Here is a 13,471-nt window from a genome sequence, read left to right as displayed (position 1 = left end):
GGCAAACAATTTGATACTCAGGCCTCACTATTTGTGAGCCTTATCTGGCATTTAGACCAAGTTCACGCAAGCGTAATACATCGCACGGTAGCATCTATAGGATCGCCTGCCTGCTGAATGTGATTTTTTTTTTCCCAGTACGTATAATAATCCATATGTAAAATAGGGGGCAGGTCAGTGAGGGATCAGTGACCTGTCAGAAGCCATACACATGAATACCTAATCAGAGCACCACATGAAGACCCCCCACAGGCCGCCCCGGAGCACAAGCATATCATAAACTGAAAGCATAGATTAAACAAGAACCACAAGACGGATTTCATCACCAGGTATCAGTGTAATCCGTGTAAGGCCGGGGTCACACTTGCAAGTGCAATGTGAGAAACTCATCTCCATACCCGACACTGCTGCCGGCGGTTAGGACCGGAGCGTTCAGCTGCATAGAAATCAAACTCTGGTCCCGAGTGCCGGCGGTAGTGCCGAGTTTTCAGGCGAGAGACTCGCGCAAGTTTCTTGCATTGCACTCGTAAGTGTGACCCCAGCCTTACGGCGCCGACCTGACACTGTAATTACTGAGCACAATCCTGCTGACGGGCACTTCAACCTACAAGAAGAGTGAGTATTTCAGGCTCTTGACCAACTGAAGAAAAAACGCATAAATTCAAAATTTAACATATAGAGAACAGTTAATGACTCATGGCTTACTGAAAATAGATGTCCGGTTATTTAAGATAAAAATTCTGTGTTTGCCACAGGTTATAAAGCCATTTCTAAAGCTTTCGGACTCCAGCGAACCACAGTGAGAGCCACTATCCACAAATAGCGAAAACATGGAACAGTGGTGAACTTTCCCAGGAGTGGCCAGCCCACCAACATTACTCCAAGAGCGCAGCAACGACTCGTCCAAGAGGTCACAAAAGACCCCACAATAACATCCAAAGAACTGCAGGCCTCACTTACCTCAGCTAAGGTCGGTGTTCATGACTCCACCATTAAAAAGAGACTGGGCAAAATTGGTCTGCGTGGCAGAGATCCGAGATGAAAACCACTGCTGAGAAATAAGAACATAAAGGCTCGTCTCAGGTTTGCCAGAAAACATCTTGATGATCCCCAAGACTTTTGGGTGAATGCTTTGTTGACTGACGAGACAAAAGTTTAACTTTTTGGACGGAGTATGTCCCTTTATGTAGAGTGTAGCAGTAACACAGCATTTCAGAAAAGGAACATCATACCAACAGTAAAATATGGTGGTGGTCTGGGGCTGTTTTGCTGCTTCAGGACCTGGAAGACTTGCTGTGGTAAATGGAACCATGAATTCTGGCATCTGCCAAAAAATCCTGAAGGAGAATTTCCGGCCTTCTGTTCGTGACCTCAAGCTGAAGCGCATTTGGGTTTGCAGCCGGTCAATGATCCGAAACACACCAGCAAGTCCACCTCTGATTGGCTTAAGAAAAACAAAATTAAGACTTTGGAGTGGCCTAGTCAAATTACTGACCTTAATCTGATTGAGACGCTAAGGCATGACCTTAAAAAATATGTTCATGCTTGGAAGCCCTCCAATGTGGCTGAATTACAACAATTCTGCAAAGATGAGTGTCCAAAATTCTTCCAGATCACTGTAAAAGACTCATTGCCAGTTATCGCAAATACTTGATTGCAGTTGTTGTTTCTAAGGGTGGCCCAACCAGTTAGTAGGTTTGGGGGGGGGGGGGCAATCCCCTTTTCATGCAGGTCCCTGTAGGTTTGGATTTCTTTTTCCCTTAATAATAAAGACCTTCATTTTATAAACTGCAATTTGTGTTTACTTGTGTTTTCTTTGACTAATATTTACATTTGTTTGGTGATCTGAAACATTTAAGTGTGACAAACATGCAAAAGAATAGGATATCAGGAAACAAACACTTTTTCACACCACTGTATATATAATATATACGGTATATAAGTACTGCACTGATTTTTGCTATCACATTTCATGTCGTCCCATAATATACCTAATATCTGTCTGTAAGGCAACTAACTGCAGCAGGAGCCTCCCCCCCCCCATTGATGAATGCAATAATAAAACAATTGCAGAGTTGTTTTCTTTCCTCCTACACCTCCCAATAATAACAAATAAATTGTTTCACTACATTGTATGTATCCCAAAATAGTGGCATTTAAAAAAATAAAAGTTATCCTGCAAATTATGTGCCCTACAGAAAAAATATGAAAGTTATGACTCTCAGAAGATTGGGATGAATAAATGATCGGTAAGGAGGTTAACGAATTGCCACCCCAGGAATCGGACTTGCCCTGCTACCTGTGTCCCCTGGTATTGCAGCATTGGCCACAAGCCGGCCTGTCAGCAGTGACAGATTTCTTATAGAAGGAAAGAATCTTGCTTAGATTTACAGCACTTTATTTTTTTCTTTATTATACTCATACATCGCGAGCGACTGGGACTCGTTTTTTTCACCATCTGTTCCAATGATGCCCTCCAGAATTGTCGAACAAGAGCATCATTCTGCTCACATTGTATTTCTGCAACTTTCTCTGCTTATCCCCACCCAGTCACACGAAGCGAGCGAGGTACCTCACGCAGCGCCCAATCTTCCTCTCTAAACAATGGTTGACATTCTTACCCCCTATATTTACCTTTCTTTACCGGCGACGCATCTCACATCCGCCCGACTTCCAACCGTGGCCAGAACTGCAAAGTGAAATGAGCTGACCTCGGCACTAATGAGCCTCGTTTCGGTCATTTGCATACAAATATTCGTCGGTATTCCCACTTCATTTTATGTACGTAATCATCAAGGCAGCATAAATATTTAGTGCGGACTATTTACATTTCATGGGATACAGAGGATTTAGTATTAATTTTTCACTGTGGTTTCATAAAAACAGTGATTAGACATGGAGCAAGTGATACTTTTCTTCCGGAGCCAATCAATACACACTAATATTATTCATGGGGTTAAATATGATTTCAGCTCAGTCCCACATTTGCAAGTGTGTGTTCTCCAAGATCAGAATGTTGTATGTACTTATTATGTTATCTTCTTTCCTGCTACTTAAAGGGATATTCCGATATTCTACAGAAATTATCACTTATCCATTGTTAATCGTTGTGGGTCCCATCGATGTCCATTCATTGCCAAAACAGGCTGTTACTGTTATTGAACTCTGTGGATGTTACTGTTATGGGCACGCTGGGCATGTCACTGTTGTGGTGGGCACCGTGACTGTCATAGTTGTGGGCATACCATGGCTGTTATTGTAATGGGGCACTGTAGATGGCACTGTTGTGGTGGGCACCGTGACTGTCATAGTTGTGGGCATACCATGGCTGTTATTGTAATGGGGCACTGTAGATGGCACTGTTGTGGTGGGCACCATGACTGTCATAGTTACGGGCATACCATGGCTGTTATTGTAATGGGGCACTGTAGATGGCACTGTTGTGGTGGGCACCGTGACTGTCATAGTTGTGGGCATACCATGGCTGTTATTGTAATGGGGCACTGTAGATGGCACTGTTGTGGTGGGCACCGTGACTGTCATAGTTGTGGGCATACCATGGCTGTTATTGTAATGGGGCACTGTAGATGGCACTGTTGTGGTGGGCACCATGACTGTCATAGTTACGGGCATACCATGGCTGTTATTGTAATGGGGCACTGTAGATGGCACTGTTGTGGTGGGCACCGTGACTGTCATAGTTGTGGGCATACCATGGCTGTTATTGTAATGGGGCACTGTAGATGGCACTGTTGTGGTGGGCACCATGACTGTCATAGTTACGGGCATACCATGGCTGTTATTGTAATGGGGCACTGTAGATGGCACTGTTGTGGTGGGCACCGTGACTGTCATAGTTGTGGGCATACCATGGCTGTTATTGTAATGGGGCACTGTAGATGGCACTGTTGTGGTGGGCACCATGACTGTCATAGTTACGGGCATACCATGGCTGTTATTGTAATGGGGCACTGTAGATGGCACTGTTGTGGTGGGCACCGTGACTGTCATAGTTGTGGGCATACCATGGCTGTTATTGTTATGGGGGCACTGTAGATGTCCCTGTTGTGGTGGGCACTGTGACTGTCATAGTTGTGGACATACCATGGCTATTATTGTAATGGGGCACTGTAGATGGCACTGTTGTGGTGGGCACCGTGACTGTCATAGTTACGGGCATACCATGGCTGTTATTGTTATGGGGGCACTGTAGATGTCCCTGTTATGGTGGGCACTGTGACTGTCATAGTTACGGGTTTACCATGTCTGCTATTGTAATGGGGCACTGTAGATGCCCCTGTTATTGTGGGCACCGTGACTGACATAGTTGTGGGCATACCATGGTTGTTATTGTTATGGGGGCACTGTAGATGTCACTGTTGTGGTGGGCACCTTGACTGTCATAGTTGTGGGCATACCATGGCTATTATTGTAATGGGGCACTGTAGATGTCCCTGTAATTGTGGTGGGCACCGTGACTGTCATATTTACGGGCATACCATGGTTGTTATTGTTATGGGGCACTGTAGATGGCACTGTTGTGGTGGGCACCGTGACTGTCATAGTTGTGGGCATACCATGGTGGTTTTTGTTATGGGGGCACTGTAGATGTCCCTGTTATGGTGGGCACCGTGACTGTCATAGTTACGGGCATACCATGGTTGTTATTGTTATGGGGGCACTGTAGAAGTCCCTGTAATGGTGGGCACATTGAGTGTCATAGTTACGGGCATACCATGGTTATTATTGTAATGGGGCACTGTAGATGTCCCTGTTATGGTGGGCACCGTGACTGTCATAGTTACGGGCATACCATGGTTATTATTGTAATGGGGCACTGTAGATGTCCCTGTAATGGTGGGCACTGTGACTGTCATAGTTACGGGCATACCATGGTTGTTATTGTTATGGGGGCACTGTACAAGTCCCTGTAATGGTGGGCACATTGTGTCATAGTTGTGGGCATACCATGGTTATTATTGTAATGGGGCACTGTAGATGTCCCTGTAATGGTGGGCACTGTGACTGTCATAGTTACGGGCTTACCATGGCTATTATTGTTATGGGGGCACTGTACAAGTCCCTGTAATGGTGGGCACATTGAGTGTCATAGTTGTGGGCATACCATGGTTATTATTGTAATGGGGCACTGTAGAAGTCCCTGTAATGGTGGGCACCTTGAGTGTCATAGTTACGGGCTTACCATGGCTATTATTGTTATGGGGGCACTGTAGATACCTGTTATGGTGGGCACCGTGACTGTCATAGTTACGGGCTTACCATGTCTGTTATTGTTATGGGGGGCACTGTGTCTAGGCAATCATCCCGAGGGTGGGGGTTCAGTTGGTTATAATCATTTCTGTGATACCTATATAATAGATTGACAGTTGCACAGTGCTAATATCTGGCTGACTGCGGATTTCTCCTCCGCTATGATAAGGGCCTATAGAAACCCGTCTTGTCCAGAAATATTTACTGGCGCTATAAATGTCCATGAGGCGGGAATCAATCATGTCGGCTCAGTCTATTGACGGAAGTCTCTGGAGTTCTCGGCTTCATACTTGAAATTCTACAGTATGAAACAGTAACTCCTCATCGTCTGGATATGATGGTGTGACACGGTGATTTAGTGGACACCTCTGCCTTCTGCTGCTGGGTGGCAGCGAATTGTCCGGCTCAGCAGCAGACTACACAATCTCTGTGGATTTATACTTGCTCGATCACATTACATTGCTTCCTGTAGTGCCATCGTTTTTTTTGGTTTTGCTTCCATTTTGCACATGTTCACATCTGCCCCATGTTTACCTGTCGGCTGAGGCTGCTTCTCTTCTATGGAGGCATTATACCTTCACATATAGTCCTTCTTCCTCTATATTTTGGTTGATCATTGACTCGGTTATCTTTTCTTTTGATCTGTGTTCTCATTTATTTAACTCCCTTAATTCCACAGCACTTTACAGACAATCATCACTGTCCCCATTGGGGCTCACATTCCCTAACAGTATGTATTTGGAGTGTAGGAGGAAACCGGAGAACCAGGAGGAAACCCACGCAAACACGGGGAGAACATACAAACTCTTTGCAGATGTTGTCCTTGCTGGGATTTGAACTCAGGACCCCAGTGCTGCAAGTCTGCAGTGCTAACCACTGAGCCCCCGTGCTGCCCAGTTCTTACCTTTCACCACCAAATTAACTTATGTCTACACTTCTGAGGTTCAACCTGGGCATATCGCCCTAATACAGTGTTGTGCCTCCAAATATTGAACCTGGGTCTGTCAACCCACCCCTTGGCATTGACTTCCATTGTGGCCTGAAATCTTAACCTCCATCCTGTCTTCTGATCTTGACTTGACAGCCCTAGTATTCTTCAATTCCATGCATTTGTACTAGTCATTCTAGCCTTCATGTTGGCGTATTCCAGTGCCACGCTCCTGCCCACGGAAACTGGCTTACTTCACACAACTGCTGGTGAATCAGGTCTCTATGATGACCGGCTCTGACGACAATAGGCAGCACCTTTAGAAAGTGAAGATAGAGCTAGATCGTCTTCAATGTGTACAAGATACATTCTTTATAAACTGGTTCTCAACTGTTTTGACCCTAACTCAAACCTTTTATTTTGTCCTTTGGATTGTCCTCTGGTACCCCTTAAAGAATGTTTGGCGCGGTGTAGAATCGGAGTTGATCGCTCATCAGTTATCTGGTTATGACCCGAGTACTCTTTTGAAGGCAAGCTCAGGCTTCACGTCAACTCTGATTCTTCACAACGCCAAACATTCTTTAAGGGGTCACCAACTGGTGACATCTCCATAGCTTTTCTCCTTCGGACTGTCTCCTGATACTTCTTGTCTGGCTCCTGACTTTGACATCTGGTCAATTATGTGGGTAATGTCCTGAGTACTCTTACAGTGACAAACCCTAGTTTTTTGTTGACTAATTCCACACCACTCAAGACCTTTTTATAGTGACCTGAGTACATTTCTTGAGACTAGCCCTGGCCTCACATCAACTCTGATTCTTCATCACTCCAGACATTCTTAAAGTGGTCACCAACTGGTGACATCTCCTTAGCTTTTCTTCTTCGGCTCGTCCCCTGGTTTTCTTCGTATGACTCCCGTTATTGACTTCTGGGCAGTTATTTGGTTATGACCGGGGTACTCTTCCATTGTCAACACCTGGCTTCACTCTTGACACTGATTCCTCACCCATACAGACATTTTATAGTGGTCACCAACTGGTGATATCTCTGAGAATCACAGTCTGGGAATTCGAAAGGGAAAGACCATAACTCACCAGGGAGTTCTACAGTAAAGAACAAGCAGATTCCTTAGACTTTGCTTTTTATTTTATCCACAAACTTGTTGTGTTTATGGATCCACTTCTCTTTTCAAATCCATAGTAGATTCTTTATCCCATTGACTTTGACCTTAAGCTCAATCCTTGACTTTGCACTTGGGTTAACGACATTGACCTTGACAATAATGGTGAACCTATCGAGAGACCACCTACAATCTTCATTTTGTTTCTTTTCCCTTTTAAGAATTTTCTTTCTTTGTGACTTCAGAGTAATCAGTGCTGATGGAAAAGTAATCATAAGTGATCAGACATGTGAGAGGAAGGCAGACATCAAAGAGGAAAGGGGAAATGGCGCTAGAAAATGGAGCAGTCAAACCCTAGGTAGTTGTGGGAGAGAGGAAAGCTATTACCGGTAATTTCTCTTATATCTTACTCGCAGAAAGCTTTTAATATAATTGTGTAGAACTTTTTTTTGTTGTTTTTCCTGGCAGATATTAAGAACAAAGGTCTGGGTATTACACTGGAGTGAGGCTTGGTAATATGGGTTCTGGCAGTAGGTGTTGGGATGAATGGGCATCATACTGGGCATTTACTAAAGCAGTGACCTCTGCACAGTGGTGGGGATATTATCTTCTTCTAGAGTCTTTACAACCAGAAATACATTGTGTTATTGAGGCAGAAGGATTCGACTTGAGATGCATTGTGCTTTCCTGTTTCTTAAAGGGGTATTTTCATCCTCTAATATTGCCATGATTCTAGAAATGAAGAGAAGAAGCGACTGCTACTAAGATGCCGCTCCGTGCACAGCAGTTGGATAGGAGCGATGCTCTGCAGGGAAGACTGTGAAGGAGACGCATCCCGGCAGACGGTTCCACCACCTGTTAAGAAGTAATGGCGTAACCTAGTGATATGCTAGCACTTCTGTTTTTGGAAAAAAAACCTTTAGAGGACTGTTGGTCCGATAATGTAAAACTGACAACGTCATTGTTTCTTCTAGTCCCCTGGTTGCTGAGCACAATCTTGTGTAGAGCTGAGGGGCACATTCTCAGCCTCCATTCATTGTCTTAGGGACTGGCGATATCAGCTGAGCACTGTTCTCTGATGTTTCCATCCATTCCACAGACAATGAATAGAGCGGAGATTGTGCTCTGCACAAACTGGTTCTTGGGATCTAGATTTCCGTTCTTGGGATTGTTTAGCTTCCCATTATTTGTATCACAGAATTCTGTAATTTATTCCCTATTCGAAAGATAGGGGATACGTTTTATGGAATAACCCTCCAAGGCCCCCATACATACTAGAGAAAACTCAGCGGGACGTGACGATTTTTGACCATATTAGTTGATCATCTAATAGGTTTGGAGGACTTTTCTCTGGCACATGATTTTGGAGGAGAAACGGTGTGGACATATGGTATTTCAGAAAGATTTAAGAAAAAAGGGGCTTCCCATTTTCTTATGAAAACATGTGCATTCTCCACCTAAATGATCATGCATGTACATTAGGTGTCCACCGAATGAGCACTGGCTGAGTACGCCAGTTGTTACACAGGTATCCCAGGCTCCGCTCCGTTCTCCAGGGTCCGCTGCTCTCTGTTGTGCTCCACGTTGGGTTTTGCAGGTCATCAGGCATGGATCATCCTCTCCCTAGACCTATTGACACACAGACCTGTGTCTTGGGATTGAGACTCCATTGTTCCTTGTTTGGTGTCCTCCGTTATCTGTACTACTGTATGTCATCTTGCATCCATCCCTGCTGGATTCCCCTGACCATCTGCTCCTGACTTCAGTAAGTCCTAGTCCTCACGATTTCACATGTCCCCTGGAAGCTGCACCAACGCCTGAGGTCCGTCTGCCATCCCGGACCTGAGGCTTAGTGGATCCACCTCACCTGACGAGACCATACACCAGCACTCACAGAAGGAATGATACAGATGCTCTTTCGTTGTGTTTCCTTGTAAGACCATCCAGATTTCTTTACCACCTGTTGCAAAACTACAATTCCCAGCATGCTCTAATGCATTCTAGAAGTTGTGGTTTTGTAGCAACTGGAAACCAGCAGTTTAGAGACTATTGGCCTACAAAAGTCTCATAGAAAAGACCTGGGATCCCAGTGTTTTGTTTGTTGACTTGTCTCTTTGCTATTGCTGTTGCTCGCTGTTATCAGCCATTTATGAGTAAGAAGAGGCTCACCACAGTGTGTAACGTGATGTATTTGTCATACAATCCCCATATGTTCTACGGCCTAACATTTGTCTCTCGTGCTGTTCTTTGTAGAGGGTCCCCATGCTCGCCATCAGCACCGTGTCCGTGTTCCTGTTCCTGGTCGTCCTCCGTCTCATCAATGAAGTCAATTTTCTCAAGCTGCTTTCCTGTTTTGGGCAGACAAGAGCCCAGTGCGTCCCTGCTCCGGCAACATGGCGGCATCGGCCTCTCACATATCATGGCGGGTACATTAACATAAAGACACATGAGGTAACGCACATTTTTTAATTGATTTGATTTCCATTGAATTGGATTGCATTGATGCAGCGGGAGCACGACTGAGCCGAGCGTACATGTGTGAGCGCCGAGCGTACATGTGTGAGCGCCGAGCGTACATGTGTGAGCGCCGAGCGTACATGTGTGAGCGCCGAGCGTACATGTGTGAGCGCTGAGTGTACATATGTGAGCGCCGACCTCTTCTAAAGTGTAAGGCCATATTTAGACAGTTACTGTGAGCTACATCCTGTTGTGATGGTGCAGAAGGACCATATTTTATCTTTGTACAGAAATATATGGGTACAATATTTCCAATTATATTTAATATTATAATTTCCAGCCCCCACTAGGGGGAGCTCACTGCATATATATTTATACAGTCACCACTAGAGATTACTACATATAGATTTATACAGTCACCACTAGAGGGAGCTCACTACATATGTATTTATACTGCCCCCCACTAGGGTGAGCTCACTACATATATATTTATACTGCCCCCCACTAGGGGGAGCTCACTACATATGTATTTGTACTGCCCCCCACTAGGGGGAGCTCACTACCTACAGATTTATACAGCCATCACTAGAGGGAGCTTACTACATATATATTTATACTGCCTCCCACTAGGGGGAGCTCAGTACATATGTATTTATACAGACCTCACTAGGGGGAGCTCACTACATATGTATTTATACTGCCTCCCACTAGAGGGAGCTTACTACATATATATTTATACTGCCTCCCACTAGGGGGAGCTCAGTACATATATATTTATACTGCCCCCACTAGGGGGAGCTCAGTACATATGTATTTATACTGCCCCCCACTAGGGGGAACTCACTACATATGTATTTATACAGCCATCACTAGGTGGAGCTGACTACATACAGATTCATACACCCACCACTAGAGGGAGCTGCTCACTTCATACAGATTTATACAATGGGCAGCATGGTGGCTCAGTGGTTAGCACAGCAGCCTTGCAGCCCTGGGGTCCTGGGTTCAAATCCCACCAAGGACAACATCTGCAAGGAGTTTGTATGTTCTCCCCGTGTTTGCGTGGGTTTCCTTCCATATTCCAAAGATATACTGATAGGGAATTTAGATTGTGAGCCCCATCGGGAAAGCGCTGTGGAATTAATAGTGCTATATACCTAAATGAGTAAAATAAATTAAATTACAGCCATCACTAGAGAGAGCTCACTACATACAGATTTATGCAGCCACCACTAGAGGGAGCTCAGTACATACAGATTTAGGCTACGTTCACATTTGCGTTGTGCGCCGCAGCGTCGGCGCCGCAGCGCACAACGCAAACAAAAACGCAGCAAAACGCATGCACAACGCTGCGTTTTGCGCCGCATGCGTCGTTTTTTTCATTGAATTTGGACGCAGCAAAAATGCAACTTGCTGCGTCCTCTGCGCCCCGACGCGGGCGCCGCAGCGACGCATGCGGCGCAAAACGCAAGTGCGCCGCATGTCCATGCGCCCCCATGTTAAATATAGGGGCGCATGACGCATGCGGCGCCGCTGCGGCGCCCGACGCTGCGGCGCTGGCCGCAAATGTGAACGTAGCCTTATACAGTCACCACTAGAGAGAGTTCACTACATATATATTTATATAGCCACCATTAGGAGGATCTCACTGCATACAGATTTATACAGCCACCACTAGGGGGAGCTCACTACATACAGATTGAAACAGCCCCTACAAGGGAGGAGCTCACTACATATATATTTATATAGCCACCATTAGGGGGAGCTCACTGTAAATATATTTATACAGTCACCATTAAGGCAGATCACTGCAAACAGGTAAAAACAACATCCAATCGGGCAACAAGTCCGGCTGGAGCTGGGTGCTGGAGAAATAAATTATTGTTGCTCCTACGCCGCCTCCCAGTAAATGCCGCCCTAAGCGCTAGGACCTCTGGTGCCTAGAAGAAAGCACAGAGTGAATAGATGTTTGTATTGGGTGAATTCTAGTGTCATTGTGCACCTTCTTCCCTGAATGGTGAACCTGTAGTGATAAACACCAGCAACTAGTCATTGATCGAAGCGGCCATTGAATAGATGCTGTCCAAATTGAGATGCCCCTTTACAAGCTCAACTCCGTGTATGGCAGTGATACCGCACAATGGGGAGAGGTCATGGCCCAATCTGATAGATAGCAAGAGGTTTTCAGTAGGGGTCTTGATTCTCGTGGGTGGGTGGGTGGACATCACGAAGGGAAAAATGTAACGACTGTAGACAAAATAGAAGATCTGCAGAAGTGGAGCCGAAACTTCCATCCGATTCCCGGCTGTTCCCAAAAGGCGAGAATAAGAAGCAAGGGTCCTAAAATCACCAGAAGAGCCGTCGTCCTCAAACTGTAACCGTAACTAACGGGTGAACTCCGCGCTCTGCGGCCGTCATTATTCTCACCACTTACATGCTGATTTTGTGTTTTTCCTGCTGCCAAACAGTTTGACGTAGTGAGATGGGCAGCTGAAGTGGCGTTTCACGAAATACCATCTGCGCGTTGAGGAGTTTACAGATCTTGCCAAAAAATCCAAATACGTTCTTGGTTAAGAGACTCGGAAACAGAAAAAGATTAGAAGGATAATAGAAACGAGATACATATGGAATAGAAATCTAGATATATCATTAGACTGATAGACCAGTCCTAGATATTACCAGGGCGGACGGGGACAGAACGGAACCTCTGTACAAGAACTCTATGGGCCCCTGGTAGTCCCATCGTTTATCTTAATGATGCCTTTAAGTGTCTGTGAAGCTGCTCTGCAGGGAATATGGCCCCTATTATCCCTTGTTGCACCTGGTATGTCCGCCTATGGATATTAGATTGACACTATAGGTATTATCTATTTGTGGCACATGTCACTAATGTCTGTGACTATGGGGGGCTATTAGTCGCACTGCGTCCTCCCTTGTGCCCCTCTCATATATGACACTGAACGCCCCGATCCTCTTAGTAGGACGCGGCAGAAATAGAAGAGGAAACAATTGTTCATTTCCATTCAGATCCTGTAATCTATCTCTGATCTGCGCACAATCTCTGCCGCCTGCTTCTCGGAAGAGTAATAATGGAAGTATCTAGTCCTGCTGCTTCCTCTGCTTCTCAGCTCTGATTATGGATTCATAGCGCAGCGTGATGGTTATTAAAATCCCGTATGTGAGAGGCCCGCACCACACAAAGAGCGAGGAATTGGCATTCTGCAGAGATAATGCTATCTAATGGGCAAGGCATGCGGCAGCCGCTCCTCTCCAGGCTGCAACATCTAAGGCTGCCAGACATTTGTATTCTGCTGGAGGAAGGGTGACCACGTCCCTGCCGTCCCCACCAGCATCATCATCTGGTACTCGGTCTATTCCTCCAAGATTATATATGGGGAAGGGGGACAAGACGCAAACCCAGAGGTATAACACGGGCTGGTAATCTCCTGTATGGACACCGAGGAAAGGAAGAAAAGGAGAGAAGGATGGGAGGACGAAAAGGAGAGAAGGATGGGAGGAAGAAAAGGAGAGAAGTAAGGAAGGAGAGAGGAAAGGAGAGAAGGATGGGAGGAAGAAAAGGAGAGAAGGATGGGAGGAAGAAAAGGAGAGAAGGATGGGAGGAAGAAAAGGAGAGAAGGATGGGAGGAAGAAAAGGAGAGAAGGATGGGAGGAAGAAAAGGAGAGAAGGATGGGAG

At 45.5% G+C, this 13,471-nt stretch overlaps 1 protein-coding gene across 5 annotated transcripts in view; it reads left to right on the top strand.

Moving 5' to 3' along the window:
* Positions 1 to 13,471, top strand: part of ST6GALNAC3 (ST6 N-acetylgalactosaminide alpha-2,6-sialyltransferase 3) — a 207,845-nt gene that overhangs the window by 71,951 nt on the left and 122,423 nt on the right. For 2 of the 5 annotated variants that reach the window (XM_077278089.1, XM_077278087.1), the window contains exon 2: positions 9,573 to 9,770. The exons of 2 other annotated variants lie outside the window; for them this stretch is intronic. In XM_077278089.1, the coding sequence (XP_077134204.1) occupies positions 9,582 to 9,770 (189 nt within the window). In that variant the 5' untranslated portion in view covers positions 9,573 to 9,581. Of the gene's footprint in view, positions 1 to 8,055; positions 8,185 to 9,572; positions 9,771 to 13,471 lie in introns of all 5 variants that reach the window. One more of the 5 variants, XM_077278088.1, reaches the window with a different exon arrangement.

The sequence above is a fragment of the Ranitomeya variabilis genome, chromosome 8 (genome assembly GCF_051348905.1).
Source record: "Ranitomeya variabilis isolate aRanVar5 chromosome 8, aRanVar5.hap1, whole genome shotgun sequence".
In the NCBI taxonomy this organism is placed as follows: domain Eukaryota; kingdom Metazoa; phylum Chordata; class Amphibia; order Anura; family Dendrobatidae; genus Ranitomeya; species Ranitomeya variabilis.
Note: the sequence above shows the minus strand (reverse complement) of the source record. Positions and strands in the feature narration are given on the sequence as shown.